The 15926-nt window shown below is 33.2% G+C and overlaps 1 protein-coding gene across 3 annotated transcripts in view; it reads left to right on the plus strand.

Annotated features, from left to right (window-relative positions):
• The window catches only part of LOC145266527 (centrosomal protein of 104 kDa-like), a 122384-nt gene that overhangs the window by 95479 nt on the left and 10979 nt on the right, over positions 1 to 15926 (plus strand). For 2 of the 3 annotated variants that reach the window (XM_080122281.1, XM_080122283.1), the window contains exons 21-25: positions 2451 to 2534; positions 8031 to 8084; positions 10019 to 10182; positions 11943 to 12051; positions 14586 to 14724. In XM_080122281.1, the coding sequence (XP_079978407.1) occupies positions 2451 to 2534; positions 8031 to 8084; positions 10019 to 10182; positions 11943 to 12051; positions 14586 to 14724 (550 nt within the window). The remainder of the gene's footprint in view (positions 1 to 2450; positions 2535 to 8030; positions 8085 to 10018; positions 10183 to 11942; positions 12052 to 14585; positions 14725 to 15926) is intronic. The other variant, XM_080122284.1, reaches the window with a different exon arrangement.

The following is a 15926-nucleotide window of genomic DNA, read 5'->3' on the forward strand; positions in this document are numbered from 1 at the left end:
AAATTAGGCACAAGGCCGTTTTTAATGTGAGGTAAAAACCAGCTCCCCTAAAAGGGGTCACTCTGGTTACCAAAAATAATAATTGTCCCAGTATAGAGGGTTTCCCCTCCATTGACTGGTACAAATTATCTTAAGTGCAGCATCTGCCGGAACAGATACTACACTTTGATCTTGACCAAAAGGCCACAAAGGTACCCCCTTGTTGGGCGAGTGTAAAAGGATGCTGTGGAGAAGGTCCCTCTCCGTGCTAGAAAATTACTTACGCCTGAAAGTATCTTGTACCTCTACAAGGCCACCATTCGCTCATGTATGGAGTATTTTTGTCACATTTGGTCTAGCGCACCTGCTACTAGTCTCTCACTCCTAGACAGGGCTCAAAAGAGAGTCGCCAACCTTATAGGTCCTGAACTGTCATCTAAGTTTTAACCTCTGTCAAATCGACGAAATATTGCATCCTTCTGCTTGTTTTCCAAGTATTTTAAAGGTGAATGCTCCTATGAACTATAAGCGCTTGTACCCCTTCAACGTAAATACCTCAACAACCCCGATAAGCGTCAAAGTCCTGCCCCTACATAGTAGAGATCGCGACAAGCAGCCAAATTCCACCCCTTCACAGTAGAGATCCATAGTTGTAAGAAAGCTTTCTACTCCAATAGTTTCTTCCCCAGAACTGCTGGACTTTGGAACTCGCTTCCGGGTTCCTGCTTCCCTCACTGTACTGACGTGCAGAAATTCAAGTGTAATGTGAACAGATATCTTGCTACTCAACTCCCTACATAACATTCCTGATAGTAGCCTCCTACATCCTACATCAATGTGGCAATATGACTTGTTTGGAGTGAAAATGTAATTTAAAAAATTCCAGGTACTGTATGTGCTCTTAAACCTAGAGAGAGATGGGCTTCTTGCCCAAGACACCAAAATGCAACGACCCCAATACACGGAGAAGATTCTCTTCAAACGTTAATCTCAAAATGTGTCTGCAAATTCATTCTTTTACTTCAAAACCCTTCCTTACCTTTACTTGCTGTTTATTTTTTCTTATATATGCTGCACCAAGGTTGGTTCAACGGGTTACTGGTCGTCTATTAACACAGAGTATAGAATTTGATTTTGAAACTAAAGCTATAAAATAGAGACTAACTCACAGAATACGAAAATGGAATTCCAAAGTCTAGCGGTTCTGGGGAAGAAACTATTGGAGTAGAAAGATCTTTTACATCTAGGGATCTCTACAGTGTGGGGGTGGGATTTAGCAGGCTGTCGCGTTTGTCGAGGGTGCTCACGTCGTGGGGGCACAAGTGATTGCAGTTCATCAGAGCATTCACCACTAAAATACTTGTAGAACAGGCAGAGGGATGCAACATTTCGTCGATGGGACAGAGGCTGAAGCTTAGATGCCAGTTCAGGGCCTATCAGGTTTGCGACTCTCTTTTGAACCTTGTCAAGGAGTGAGAGACTAGTAGCAGATGCACCAGCCCAAATGTGACAGCAATACTCCATACATAGGCGAATGGTGGCCTTATGTGTGAGTCAGTTTTTCTTTCAATTGCGCAACGTTTCTCCCACTCCGTTCTTTCTTTCTAGAGAAATAATTATAGTTAAGAAACGATAAATAAAACCCGGACTTTTTCAATCGGAAATATGCTGACTCATTAACTATTAATGTATGATATCATTAAACATCATGTTTATTTCTTAATGACGTATAATGATACAAATGTTTATTTCTTAATGACGTATAATGATACAAATGTTTATTTCTTAATGACGTATAATGATATAAATGTTTATTTCTTAATGACGTATAATGATACAAATGTTTATTTCTTAATGACGTATAATGATACAAATGTTTATTTCTTAATGACGTATAATGATACAAATGTTTATTTCTTAATGACGTATAATGATACAAATGTTTATTTCTTAATGACGTATAATGATACAAATGTCAATTTGACCCCAAAAATTTTAGATATTAATTTTATGGAGTTGTGCTGATTTAAAAAAAATAAATACCAATTTTTTTTTTTTTACTTGGAATTCGCCACTTATCAAGGCCCGGAGGCCACTCGGGGATAAGGGTCATTGCATTTACAGTAATCAATGAGACAATATCGTAATAATCATTAGTAATGGAGATTTGATAAAATGTCTTACTTAAGGGGGCGGTTTATCAGAAACTTGTTTATGTTGGACTTGAAGACATCCAAGTTGTAGTCAGGTGGGAAACAGGCAAACGGAAGAGAGTTCCACAGGCGTGGACTTCTAAGAAAGAAGCTTTGTTCATGGAATCTACGTTTTGTTAGGAATTTGCTACGCATTTTTGAAACTTTAGTTGGACATACAAACATACAAGCATACAGACAACTACCCTTTATACAACAGATTTTCTTGTCTTATTTTGTTTATTTGCTATATTTTTACTATGTTTTTTATGAATAAAGGTTTCACACGAAAACAAAAAGGAAGCTGAGATTGAGGTTTTACGGAATCAATTGAAACAGATGAAAAGCGTTGCTGTGAAGACGGTAAGAATTTTAGGGTTTGTTTTACTGAACATACAGATTCGAAAAAGTTGTCAAAAAACAAATATATAACATTAAAACGTTACTAAAGGCAGGGTAAGTCACTTTTCTACCTAACTGGATAATTTTCTAGTGTTTTTATTTAATGTAACATGCTTATTCAGCTTGAAAAACATATAGTGTTTACCGATGTATTGGAAAATTTTAAATGGCGCCCGACTCTCTCTTTGACACGGTAAGTTTAGGAAAAGGAGTTAAAAATAAAAAACTAAACAAAATACTGTTAGAAACTCGCTCAATATATGTTACCGTGATATAGGCTGACATATATTCAGTGAGTTTTTAAACTCGAATTTTTAATCTATCTGTTTCTCTCTCTCTCTCTCTCTCTCTCTCTCTCTCTCTCTCTCTCTCTCTCTCTCTCTCTCTCTCTCTCTCTCTCTCTCTCCATATGTGTGTGTGTGTATTTTTAGACTTTATGTGCCTTTCTTTGCAAGAACGATTAATTCCAAGGATTGGATTTTACTCTCACAATGCACTACAGGATTTTTCTGCACGAACTTTTCATTCCTTTTATAATCCCGGATATTCTTTAAAAGAATTCCAAAGGATATCTTGCGGACCTTTATTTGGACTCACTAATCGCCCACCTATTGGGAACTTTTGGATATCACGGGCTATTTACAACCATACATATTTTCGACCATACATATTTACAACCATACATATTTACGACCATACATATTTACGACCATAGATATTTACGACCATACATACTTTCAACCATACATATTTTCAACCATACATATTTTCAACCATACATATTTACAACCATACATATTTTCAACCATACATATTTACAACCATACATATTTTCAACCATACATATTTTCAACCATACATATTCACAACCATACATATTTTCAACCATACATATTTTCAACCATACATATTTTCAACCATACATATTTACAACCATACATATTTTCAACCATACATATTTTCAACCATACATATTTTCAACCATACATACTTTCAACCATACATATTTACAACCATACATATTTTCAACCATACATATTTTCAACCATACATATTTTCAACCATACATATTTTCAACCATACATACTTTCAACCATACATATTTACAACCATACATATTTTCAACCATACATATTTTCAACCATACATACTTTCAACCATACATATTTACAACCATACATATTTTCAACCATACATATTTACAACCATACATATTTTCAACCAGACATATTTTCAACCATACATATTTACAACCATACATATTTTCAACCATACATATTTACAACCATACATATTTTCAACCATACATATTTTCAACCAGACATATTTACAACCATACATATTTACAACCATACATATTTTCAACCATACATATTTACAACCATACATATTTACAACCATACATATTTACAACCATACATATTTTCAACTAGACATATTTTCAACCATACATATTTTCAACCATACATATTTTCAACCATACATACTTTCAACCATACATATTTTCAACCATACATATTTTCAACCATACATATTTACAACCATACATATTTTCAACCATACATATTTTCAACTAGACATATTTACAACCATACATATTTACAACCATACATATTTTCAACCAGACATATTTACAACCAGACATATTTTCAACCATACATATTTTCAACCATACATATTTACAACCATACATATAGAACTTCGCTGAGTATCCCCTTTCATTTTATATAAAATCTTACATTTTTCTTTCACTTTTTTTTTTAATTTCTTGACTATTTTCAAAAACTGAGCTAACCAGCAAAAATAGATACTTATCTATGCTTACCTTTTGCTAACTTGTTTTTTTCCTCTGAGGAGAAGAATTATTCTTTGAAACTCCATGGAATAAGGACACTTTCACTTTTACTTCCATATTTCTTGTTTTGAATAAAATATTGTAAATTTAATTCTTCAATATCTTGACTTTTTCAACTTTATATATATATATATATGCATAGATCATCGTATAACGATTAGATCACTGTCTGACTGACGTAAATGAACATTTAAAATTAAAATGTTTAAATGAAACGTTATTTCATGCGGTTAATGGTAGCCGAATTGATACGATCTCCCCTAATCGAGCCAGAGATGTCTCGTGTTACGGGGTTCGAATCGTTCGACTGGTGCTAATCGTGAGACCCTGCACTGAAGATTCCTGAAAGGATGAAACACTAGTGGCTGTAGGTATTTAATTATTATAGTAAAAAAAAAAAGTAATTATATATATACTTCTAATAATAAAGCTATCTAATAATCAGCTGGTATGGAAACCTGTGATTATAAGATTTACAAAATATTACTGGCAGTAATATTCTATAAGTATTGTCCCATCTAAATAAGAATTGCTCGATTACCCAATATACAGCTTGGATCTTATTACCTCACTGCTTTAAAGGACAGTCACCATGGATTTTACCGTGCAATTTGGATCTAAATTTTTTATATCCTTTTCTTCAATTTCCCTTGCCATATAGCTTCTGATTAATCAATTTTGGATTGTGATTTTCCATGTCTCACTGACTTGAGCAAATAGGGTGCATACCATTATGTCTATTTGCTAATATCTTCTCCTCTGAAGATATGGTAGACATCGAAACCCTACAGGATAAGGAGATAAAATTTCTAAATTATTCTTTGTCTTACTTAGAATAATAAAAATCGTTGATATGAAACTAAAACATTTCACTTCAAAAAAGTTTTTTTAATTCATTTGATTCATTATAATTTGATTATATATATATATATATATATATATATATATATATATATATATATATATATATATATTGTCATCCACATACAGTACTGTTTCGTTGTATCACAACTCATAAGTGCGGCTAGACAAACACCTTTTCCCAGCCGTGGATTAAACCTACAACCGTCGCATTGACAGTCGGCAGCTCTCACCATTCGGCTACGAATCAGGGCCGTAAATATTTCTCCTAGAATTTGTATTAAATCCACACCCTCCCATCGCATAGTGCTCGAACCATCAGCTTGTTTACAAACAAATTAATAGTGGGCTTCGCTTAATCACTTTTAAATATGCGTCGGGTGAAAATATATTTACAAAGTGCTCAACCCAAAGAGGGGGGGCTTTAATTGTCATCCACATACAGTACTGTTTCGTTGTATCACAACTCATCAGTGCGGCTAGACAAACACCTTTTCCCAGCCGTGGATTAAACCTACAACCGTCGCATTGACAGTCGGCAGCTCTCACCATTCGGCTACGAATCAGGGCCGTAAATATTTCTCCTAGAATGTGTATTAAATCCACACCCTCCCATCGCACAGTGCTCGAACCATCAGCTTGTTTACAAACAAATAGTGGGCTTCGCTTAATCGCTTTTAAATACGCGTCGGGTGAAAATATATTTACAAAGTGCTCAACCCAAAGAGGGGGGCTTTAATTGTCATCCACATACAGTACTGTTTCGTTGTATCACAACTAATCAGTACAGCTAGACAAACACCTTTCCCCAGCCGTGGATTGAACCTACAACAGTCGCATTGACAGTCGGCAGCTCTCACCATTCGGCTATATATATATATATATATATATATGTTGCATAGGGGGCAATGATGAGGGGGGGACATTAATACCTATACAGTTCTGTTCTGAGATGCTTGGGACTTCATATATATATATATACTGAGTATACTGAGGGTGATAAGGTGATAGATGTACAGTTCTTATATTTCTTGTAACACATATAGAGAGGAGGAGGAGGAGGAGGAGGAGGAGGAGGAGGAGGAGGCGGAAAGATACATATTCTTGGAAGAGTTACTCAATGTTCATAATAAGATTTTTAACACGTTACCTTTTGGGTGTTGAAAGATGACACATGACAACAGTTTTACAAAAACACAAAGATGATTCTTTATTCACTGGACCGGTCGAATGCTGATGACGTCAGGAATTCACTTGTATCTACATGGTTTAAACGTTCTCCCTTCCGCTTCCAAAGGACTCTCCACTCTTCTCTCCGACTGACTAGCAGACTCAACTGTTCTGCCTTAATTACTGCCCTGATTTGACTAATTCTAGCTCCTATATTTAGAATCTCCTTTTTGCTATGACGTAAGAAGTGTGTTTCCCAACGTGACCAATTCACGTGGCTTTAGTACACGTTTTTCCAAACACACTTTTGACAACAAAGAATTCTCAACTAACCGATTTTTTACAATATATTTTTAATTTGTATTGTTCATTCTTTTTAGCTGATATTTTTAATATTCAGTTCTGTAATGAATGAACAATCACTTCTCCAAAGACAATATACATTAGATATTTGCATGATATTCTATGGACTTTCATTTTTTTTTTTAAACTGGCTTTTTAGATTTCATTATTTCCCAATCGATCATCGGATTACAATGTAAATGAGTTTTTCGACCTTGTGGAGTATAATTTCATCATTGATTTTTGTGAATATTATTGAATATATCTTTAATAATTTGATTTTTCAAATTTTGCTGCAGTTCACAATTTTCATATATGTGTGTGTGTGTGTGTGTGTGTGTGTGTGTGTGTGTGTGTGTGTGTGTGTGTGTGTGCGTGCACAAATATATATAAGAACATGCTAGACACGGTAAAATATTTTTCTCCTCTAAAATTAAAAACGTTCTTAAACATTTTAATTTTCAAAACATTTTCTTGTCTGATAAGATCAATAATGATCGAGAGAGATAGAAGGAGGGAGGGAAGGAGGGAGGGAGGGAGAGAGAGAAGGGGAGTTAGGCATGTGTGTATATGCTTATATATTTGTATGTACACGACTCAATACTATACGAATTACTCGATTATTATGAAATTTTAAACATAACTGCTGGACATAACCCTCGGTAATGTGGGCTATATTTAGTTTGATTCAGTTTATGCAAAGGGGGAAAATGATGTGAAAACTCTTCATGAAAATTCAGATGCCTCCAATTTTCGTGAAATGTCAACAATAAGTATTATACATCTATTAATAAACATTCCTAAAATTTCAGTTTATGTGGGGTATTTTTAAGGGTTATTGAAGGCAGAATATAAGCACGATATTTTTTTTTTTTTAATTAAATTTTATTCAAAGTCATTGGACACTAATCATGCAAGATTCTCCGAATTTCAATTTTTCTTCAGCTTATGCCTTAAATTTAAGACATTTTCTAGAATAAAAATCATATAAGGGGTTTTGATCAAAATTGGAATAAGTATTCTAGACTTAAGATTTAGTATCATTATCTTGATTTTCATCGTGTATGAACTTCTCGTGAATAAATAATCTTAAGGGGGTTTATGTTTTGGCCGGAGGGAGTTTTATAGTGGGGGTTGTCTTCTTATATTTAATTATTTGTTTTATCTCCTTTTTCTTTTCTTTTTTTCTCGTATTTTTTCTTTTCTTTTTTCTTTTGATTTTTTTTTAGAATGATGAAGATTCGCAACAGAAAAAATCTGCTGCAGATAAAAAAGCCGAAAAGGTAATTAGGTTTTACATATTTACAGAAGGGCGTAGGGTTAGTAGGCAGTAAAAAACTATGCTAAACTTTTTCACGTCTTTAATCGGAAAAAAATCTAATTACAAAAAGTAGATAAAAATATATTTCTTTCATTAATTATTATTTTCTCTTCGAAACAAACATATTTCTATTCGATTTCTATAATTTTAAATAAATTTCTACATTACATTTCGTAACATATTTATACATTCGTGAGCTTATCTCTACATTTTGTAATACATTTTTAAATTTCGTGATACATTTATACATTTCGTAATATATTTCAACATTTTGTAACACATTTATACATTTCGTAATATATTTCAACATTTCGTAACACATTTATACATTTCGTGTTACATTCCAACATTTTGTAATACATTCCTGCAGTTCATACATATCATAATGCACATTTCGTAATATATTCCTGCGTTTTGTAATAGATTTTTACATTTCATGATACAATTTTTTTAATTCGTAATACATTTCTACATTTCGTAATAAATTTCCACATTTCATAATACATTTCTACATTTCATAATACATTTATGCATTCATAATACATTTATGCATTTCATAATGCATTATTACATTTCATAATACATTTATGCATTCATAATACATTTATGCATTTCATAATATATTTATGCATTTCATAATGCATTATTACATTTCATAATACATTTCTACATTTCATAATACATATATACATTTCATAATGCATTATTACATTTCATAATACATTTATACATTTCATAATACATATATACATTTCATAATGCATTATTACATTTCATAATACATTTATGCATTCATAATACATTTATGCATTTCATAATACATTTATGCATTTCATAATGCATTATTACATTTCATAATGCATTATTACATTTCATAATACATATATACATTTCATAATGCATTATTACATTTCATAATACATTTATGCATTTATAATACATTTATGCATTTCATAATACATTTATGCATTTCATAATGCATTATTACATTTCATAATACATTTATGCATTCATAATACATTTATGCATTTCATAATATATTTATGCATTTCATAATGCATTATTACATTTCATAATACATTTATACATTTCGTAATACATTTATAAATTTCATAATGCATTATTACATTTCATAATACATTTATGCATTTATAATACATTTATGCATTTCATAATACATTTATGCATTTCATAATGCATTATTACATTTCATAATACATTTATGCATTCATAATACATTTATGCATTTCATAATACATTTCATAATGCATTATTACATTTCATAATACATTTATGCATTTATAATACATTTATGCATTTCATAATACATTTATGCATTTCATAATGCATTATTACATTTCATAATACATTTATGCATTTATAATACATTTATGCATTTCATAATATATTTATGCATTTCATAATGCATTATTACATTTCATAATACATTTATGCATTCATAATACATTTATGCATTTCATAATACATTTATGCATTTCATAATGCATTATTACATTTCATAATACATTTATACATTTCGTAATACATTTATAAATTTCATAAGACATTTCTACATTTCGTAATACATTTTTACATTTAGATTTCTATATTCCGTAATACATTTCTACATTTCATAAGACATTTCTATATTTCATAATACATTTCTAAATTTCATAAGACATTTCTATATTTCATAAGACATTTCTACTCGTATTGTGTTTTGTTTCTTCTCTCTATTCCTACTCAACTAACACCTTTACTAATTCGTTTCCGGATCAACAATAAAGAACGGGTCAACAATATGTCACACCTACATTGCAATGTTTTTGTTGTTCTTCTTCATTTTTACTAACCCGACTAATTTTTTGCTACTTGGCGTGATTTACTATTATCCAGACAGCGAGTGCCAGACAGCTCGGCAACATTAATATTCATATTAATATTGTACCCAAGGAAAATCAACCGTTAAAAAAAGCGCTGGAAAAACCCAACAAAAAGGCCAAACAACTTCCGGCTTCGATTGAAGAAGTTCCAGTTGAGGAAGATTCAAACATGGATTTGTAAGTTAAACATTTTATCTACGCTCTTTTTTTTAAGTGCCTTTTCAGTTTTAATTGATGACAAACTTTTTTCAGTTTTAATTGATGACAAACTTTTTTCGGTTTTAATTGATGACAAACTTTTTTCAGTTTTAATTGATGACTCAAACTTTTTTCGGTTTTAATTGATGACACAAATTTTTTTCAGTTTTAATTAATGACAAAAACTTTTTTCGGTTTTAATTAATGACAAACTTTTTTCGGTTTTAATTGATGACACAAATATTTTTGCCCTATGACGGGCACCAGGGTATATGTTTTCTTTGGGAGAACCTGTCTCGGAGGTAATATATTAGGTTGTTCCAAAAAGTTTGTAAACACTTAAAAAAAAAAATTGAAATTTTAATCACCAAGTAATTTTTAAAAAAATCCTAAAAATAAAAACCACTATTTTCCAAGACTTTCTGTCATCGATCTGCAAGCTTTCAGATCTGGTCAAAGTTCCATCCAACCAGCTTCGAATCAAGAATTCTTGACATACTTTCTCGACTTAAAACGAGTCGAATCTGCAATCCTTCAGCAAGTGTTGCATTGAGCTTCGGTGAGTTCGTGCGGATCTTGGCGCGGCTTTCTTGGGAGCAAAATCAAGTTGCTTCAAACGTTGGTGAATTATCGATTTGCCAACTTAAAGCTCATCAGCCAAATGATGGGTGCTCGATGAAAATGCAATGTCCAACTCGGTTTGCAAGTCTCCATCATCCAACTTTAACGGCCATCCCGAACGAGGCTTATCTTCAAGACTCATGTCGTCAGAATCGAAATGCTTGTACCACTTTGAGATCGTCACATATGCATTTGTTTCTTCACCTTCAGCAGCACAAATCTCTTCTGCAGTTTTCTTGGTTAAAAGACCTTGCCTCCAGCAGTAACGAATCAAAACTGGCAACTCAATTTTATCAATTGCCATCTGGAATATCACTATAACAGTATAAACGAAAAAAAATTAAAAATTGCATAAAAATTACACTTTTCGAAAATGTTTACGTACTTTTAAGACAGCCTAATATTAAAATGTTCAATCCTCTCAGACAGGTTTTCACAAAAAACGCATATCATACCCTGGTGTCCATCATAGAGAGAGGATGTTGTGTACTATACTCTGATTGATATAATTATTTCAGTAATGATCTACATACCGAGTTTTTATCAAACCAATGAAAACAAATAAATGTTTTCTGAAATGGCATTGGCTGCTCGATTTCATTGAGTCGGCATTTTGGTACCTTTCGACGTTTTGCGTAAACTGCCCGGAAAATTCCGATGATAACACGGTCCTTATTCTGCATAAGTATCGGTTGTTGCTTACCTGATTTTTTAAGACTTGACATGGGTTTTTTTTTCACGAATAATTCGTGTTTTTTTTTTCAGTTGTTTTTTGCTTTTTATTATTATTTATTTCATTTTTTTTTGTTAGCACTTGCATTTTCTACATACCGAGTTTTTATTAAACCAATGAAAATAAATAATTTTTTTCTGAAATGGTATTGGCTGCTCGATTTCATTGAGTCGGCATTTTGGTACCTTTCGACGTCTTGCGTAAACTGTCCGAAAAATTCTGATAATAACACGGTCCTTATTCTGCATAAGTATCGTTTGTTGATTACCTGATTTTTTAAGACTTGAGATTGGCTTTTTTCACGAATAATTCGTGATTTTTTTTCAGTTGTTTTTTTGCTTTTTATTATTATTTATTTCATTTTTTTTTTTTTTTTTTTTGTTAGCACTTGCATTTTCTGCGGTGAGAAAAACGATTCGTTTGACGAGAAAGGCTTGGATATTCACTACTGGAAGTTTTGTTGTATGTTGAAAAGATGTCTTCATTGCAAACAGGTAAGAAAACTATATCAGAATAATTGACTTATATAGGTATGTGTGCGTACGTGCGTGCGTGTTTTGAAAAAGAAAATGCTATTGCTGTTATGAAAAGGGACATACCCCACATAAGTAAGAAAGCAAAACTAGATAAGTTCGAAAATAATATTTGGAAAAGGCTAGAATCGAACCCAGTAAGAAAAGTTAAAAAAGAATACATATTGAAATTCTAGGAATGTAGAACGAGTATCATTGTTCGTGCAAATAACTAAATATTATTTATATCAGAGATAGATCTAATCTAATTTTTATCATTATTACCTCTGACGTCATCGAGAAAGGAGATTCTCAATATATTGAGACAGGGTTCGAGGTTAAAACCATAATCACAGTTACAGCCAGAGAGACTCAGAGTCAGACTGGAAGCTGATGCTCCTTAGAGGTGAGGAGAACATGTAGTCTTAAAGGCTTGAATCCCTGACCATTATCAATCATCCAGCTGGTATGAATAAAGTATCATCTAATATTGGTAAACTGTTGTCTTCGTCTGTTGTCATTCCACCAAAAGGAAAAGGTAAATGTGTTTTGTTTAATACCTTGTAAACGAACTTTGCATAACCTCCTTCGAGTAATGTGTCCCCTCCATCATCATTGAATAATGTATCCTCTTTCTATCTGCGTTAACAAGAACAGTTGTATAAATGTCTCAGCTCCATATTAATAATAATATGAAGTCCTCAAGAACCGTCATAATCGTTGTTGTCGTGATGTAAAAAGTACATAAATGTCATTATTATCCTCTATATTATGTGTTTCCGAAATATATGCCCCCCCCCGCAACATAACATTGCGATTACATTCCACTCTTTGTGTATACCAATCTATTTTTGTTTAGAAGCTCTATGCTTGTAAAATGTAATAGAGCATATATAAATAAGAGTTTTTGGTAATGCATAGTACGCATATCTTGGCTATGAGGTTGTAGTGTTTTTGCTGCTCAATAATCCCCCATTTTTGTTGTGTGTGGCACGTTTGAGTCTTTGAAATTCGATATAGTAGGTGATGCCTTGTTAGTTCAGGTATCTAAAACTGCGAGATATATATATATATATATATATATATATATATATATATATATATATATAATCGTCCATATATGTTTCATTGTATCACAATTCGTCAGTGCATCTAAACTAGCACCTTTCTCTAGTTGTGGATTGAACCTATGACCTTTGCGTTGATAGTCGGTATTTCTAACCACAAGATCATGGATTGATGTTCGCAACTGTCTCATCAAATGTCCATTAAACAATCATTCGCCTGTCACTTTTATAGTGCTCGAGCTGCTAGTTTGTTTACAAACAAATAGCGAGCCGCACTTAATAGCTAAATAGATATCAGGTCAGAATCATTTACGACAATGCTCAACCAAGAGAGGGGTGCTTAATATAGTCATCCACATATAGTACGGAAGATTATGTCTGAGCAGAGCTGGGTTGATAAGCCACCAGATTACTCATCAGCGCAGTGGGCCACAAAACAGTCTTGTGTTGTCAGATCTAACCTGTGTCAACTGCGCGCGGACGTACAAAACAGCAGGTGGTTTGAAGCAGCATTTGATTATACATAGAAGTGACCATCAAGAATTTGCTGCTAGTGGCGCACATGTCTGCACAATGTGTGCCAAAGAATGCCAGGGTTTGGCAGGGCTTAAAAGCCACCTTCATGCGGCCTATCACTAATTTGTTTTTATGTTTCTGTATATCTGTTTTTTTGTGCTATATCAAATAATGGCAATGTTCGAAAACAAATTTTCTGCCATCATGTATGTATGTACGTATGTATGTATGTATAGATATATATATATATGTATGTATGTATATATATATATATGTATATATACATGTATATAGATATGTATGTATGTATTTATATATATGTATATACATATAATTAAATAATAATTACTCTCTATACCTACAGGCATTAGTTTTTCATGCTTACGCAATCATTAGTGTAGGAATGACAATTCCTGTTGATCATGAAATTTGAACCCAGCCATGAAGCCACCTTTTTTCTCCTACCTACCTCTTTTGTTCTCTTTCTATATACACACACACACACTCATCTATATATATGTGTGTGTGCGTGTGTGTGTGTGTGTTTGATTCTAAATGGTTTTTTCTCCTACCTACCTCTTTTGTTCTCTTTCTATACACACACACACACACACACACTCATCTATATATAGAGAGAGAGATTTTTTGGTAATGCATAGTACGCATATCTCTCCTATGAGGTTGTAGTGTTTCTGCTGCTCAAAAATCCTCAATTTTTGTTGTGTATGGTGCGTTTGAGTCTTTGAAATTCGATATAGTAGGTGATGCCTTGTTAGTTTATATATATATATATATATATATATATATATATATATATATATATATATTTATATATATATATATATAATCTGTGTGTGTGTGTGTGTGTGTGTGTGCGTATATATATATTCGATTCTAAATGGCTGTATATGTTGTTTTCTTTTTCCTCTTTAGGTTGTCGAGATAGCCATGTACAAGAAACATCTAACAACGGAATGTACCGAAAAAGACGCTTATAAGACTTGTCCAAGGTGCCAGGAAGCCATTTTGAAAAGCGATTATGAAGGCCATATTAATGAGAAATCTTGTAAAGGTTTGCATCATTTTCTTTTAACAACTTCCTATCTATTGTTCTGCCGATAAACCCATTTCCATTACTTTTGTCATACTTCTTTTTCTCAGTCTTCCCCACTTACACACATTTGAGGTCGCGGGAGTGACGCCGATAATATCAAGGGTCCTTATTCTGTATAAGTACTGTGACGAAAATGCAGAGGGGTTTTGAAATTAATAATGATTGTTTTAGTAAAGCACTACGTTTTTATTATGTGTGTACGAAGACAGTGAATCAGCTGTTTGCGTGGTCTTCTTCTCCTACATCTTCTCTTCTGACCATGTTGTCGTCTCTCACATTGGTAGCTTTTGAGTGGAGTGCATACAGGTTCACAAGTATAAAAAATATAAAATGCAGTAAAACAAGAACTCCAGCACATTCTAAAAATATCAGTTGCGCTCTGTGTGTGTGTGTGTGTGTGTGTGTGTGTGTGTGTGTGTGTGTGTGTGTGACACCATCGAACCTCAACACGCTCAGTTCCACATCTACGTTCTGCTAAGGCAGTGTCCATCAGTTGACGTCAGCTGTTCTCACTCTCCTAAAGCTTTCTCCGCCCAATTCTCGCCATACCTTGATTAACCATCCTATTTTAGCTTCCTTTTGTGTACCTTGGTGAACAACTTCCTCTCCATTGTTTTGCCGATAAACCTATTTCTCCTTTCTTTTGTCATACTTCTTTTACTCTTTCTCCCCCACTGCCCAACAATTGGGGGATGGGAAAGAATGCTACGGTCCACATCTACGTTCTGTTGAAGCAGTGTTCATCAGTTGGCGTCAGCTCTTCTCAATCTCCTAAAGCTCCCTCGATCTGGTCCAAGCCACGATCTGCGTTCAACTGTGTTCAACTCGTAACTCTCTTCAACTTGTAACTATCATCAACTGTTGAAAACTCAAGACTGTCCCCAACTGTTCCTAACTGACGTTAACTGCTGCAAAACCCACCACCACACCTAAAACTGCTCGTGAAATAACTCTTAATATATATATATATATATATATATATATATATATCCAGTCCTTATGTTCTCGTTCATTGCCACACCTTGACCAAAATCCTGTCTCAACTTCCTTTTTTGTGCCTTGGCGAACAACTTCTTATCTATTGTTCTGCCAATAAACCTATTACCCTTTCTTTTTTCATGATTCTTTTTCTTTTTCTCCCCCCCCCCACGTCCCCAACA

The sequence above is a fragment of the Euprymna scolopes genome, chromosome 41 (genome assembly GCF_053919585.1).
Source record: "Euprymna scolopes isolate OS-2025 chromosome 41, ASM5391958v1, whole genome shotgun sequence".
Taxonomy (NCBI): Eukaryota; Metazoa; Mollusca; class Cephalopoda; order Sepiida; family Sepiolidae; genus Euprymna; species Euprymna scolopes.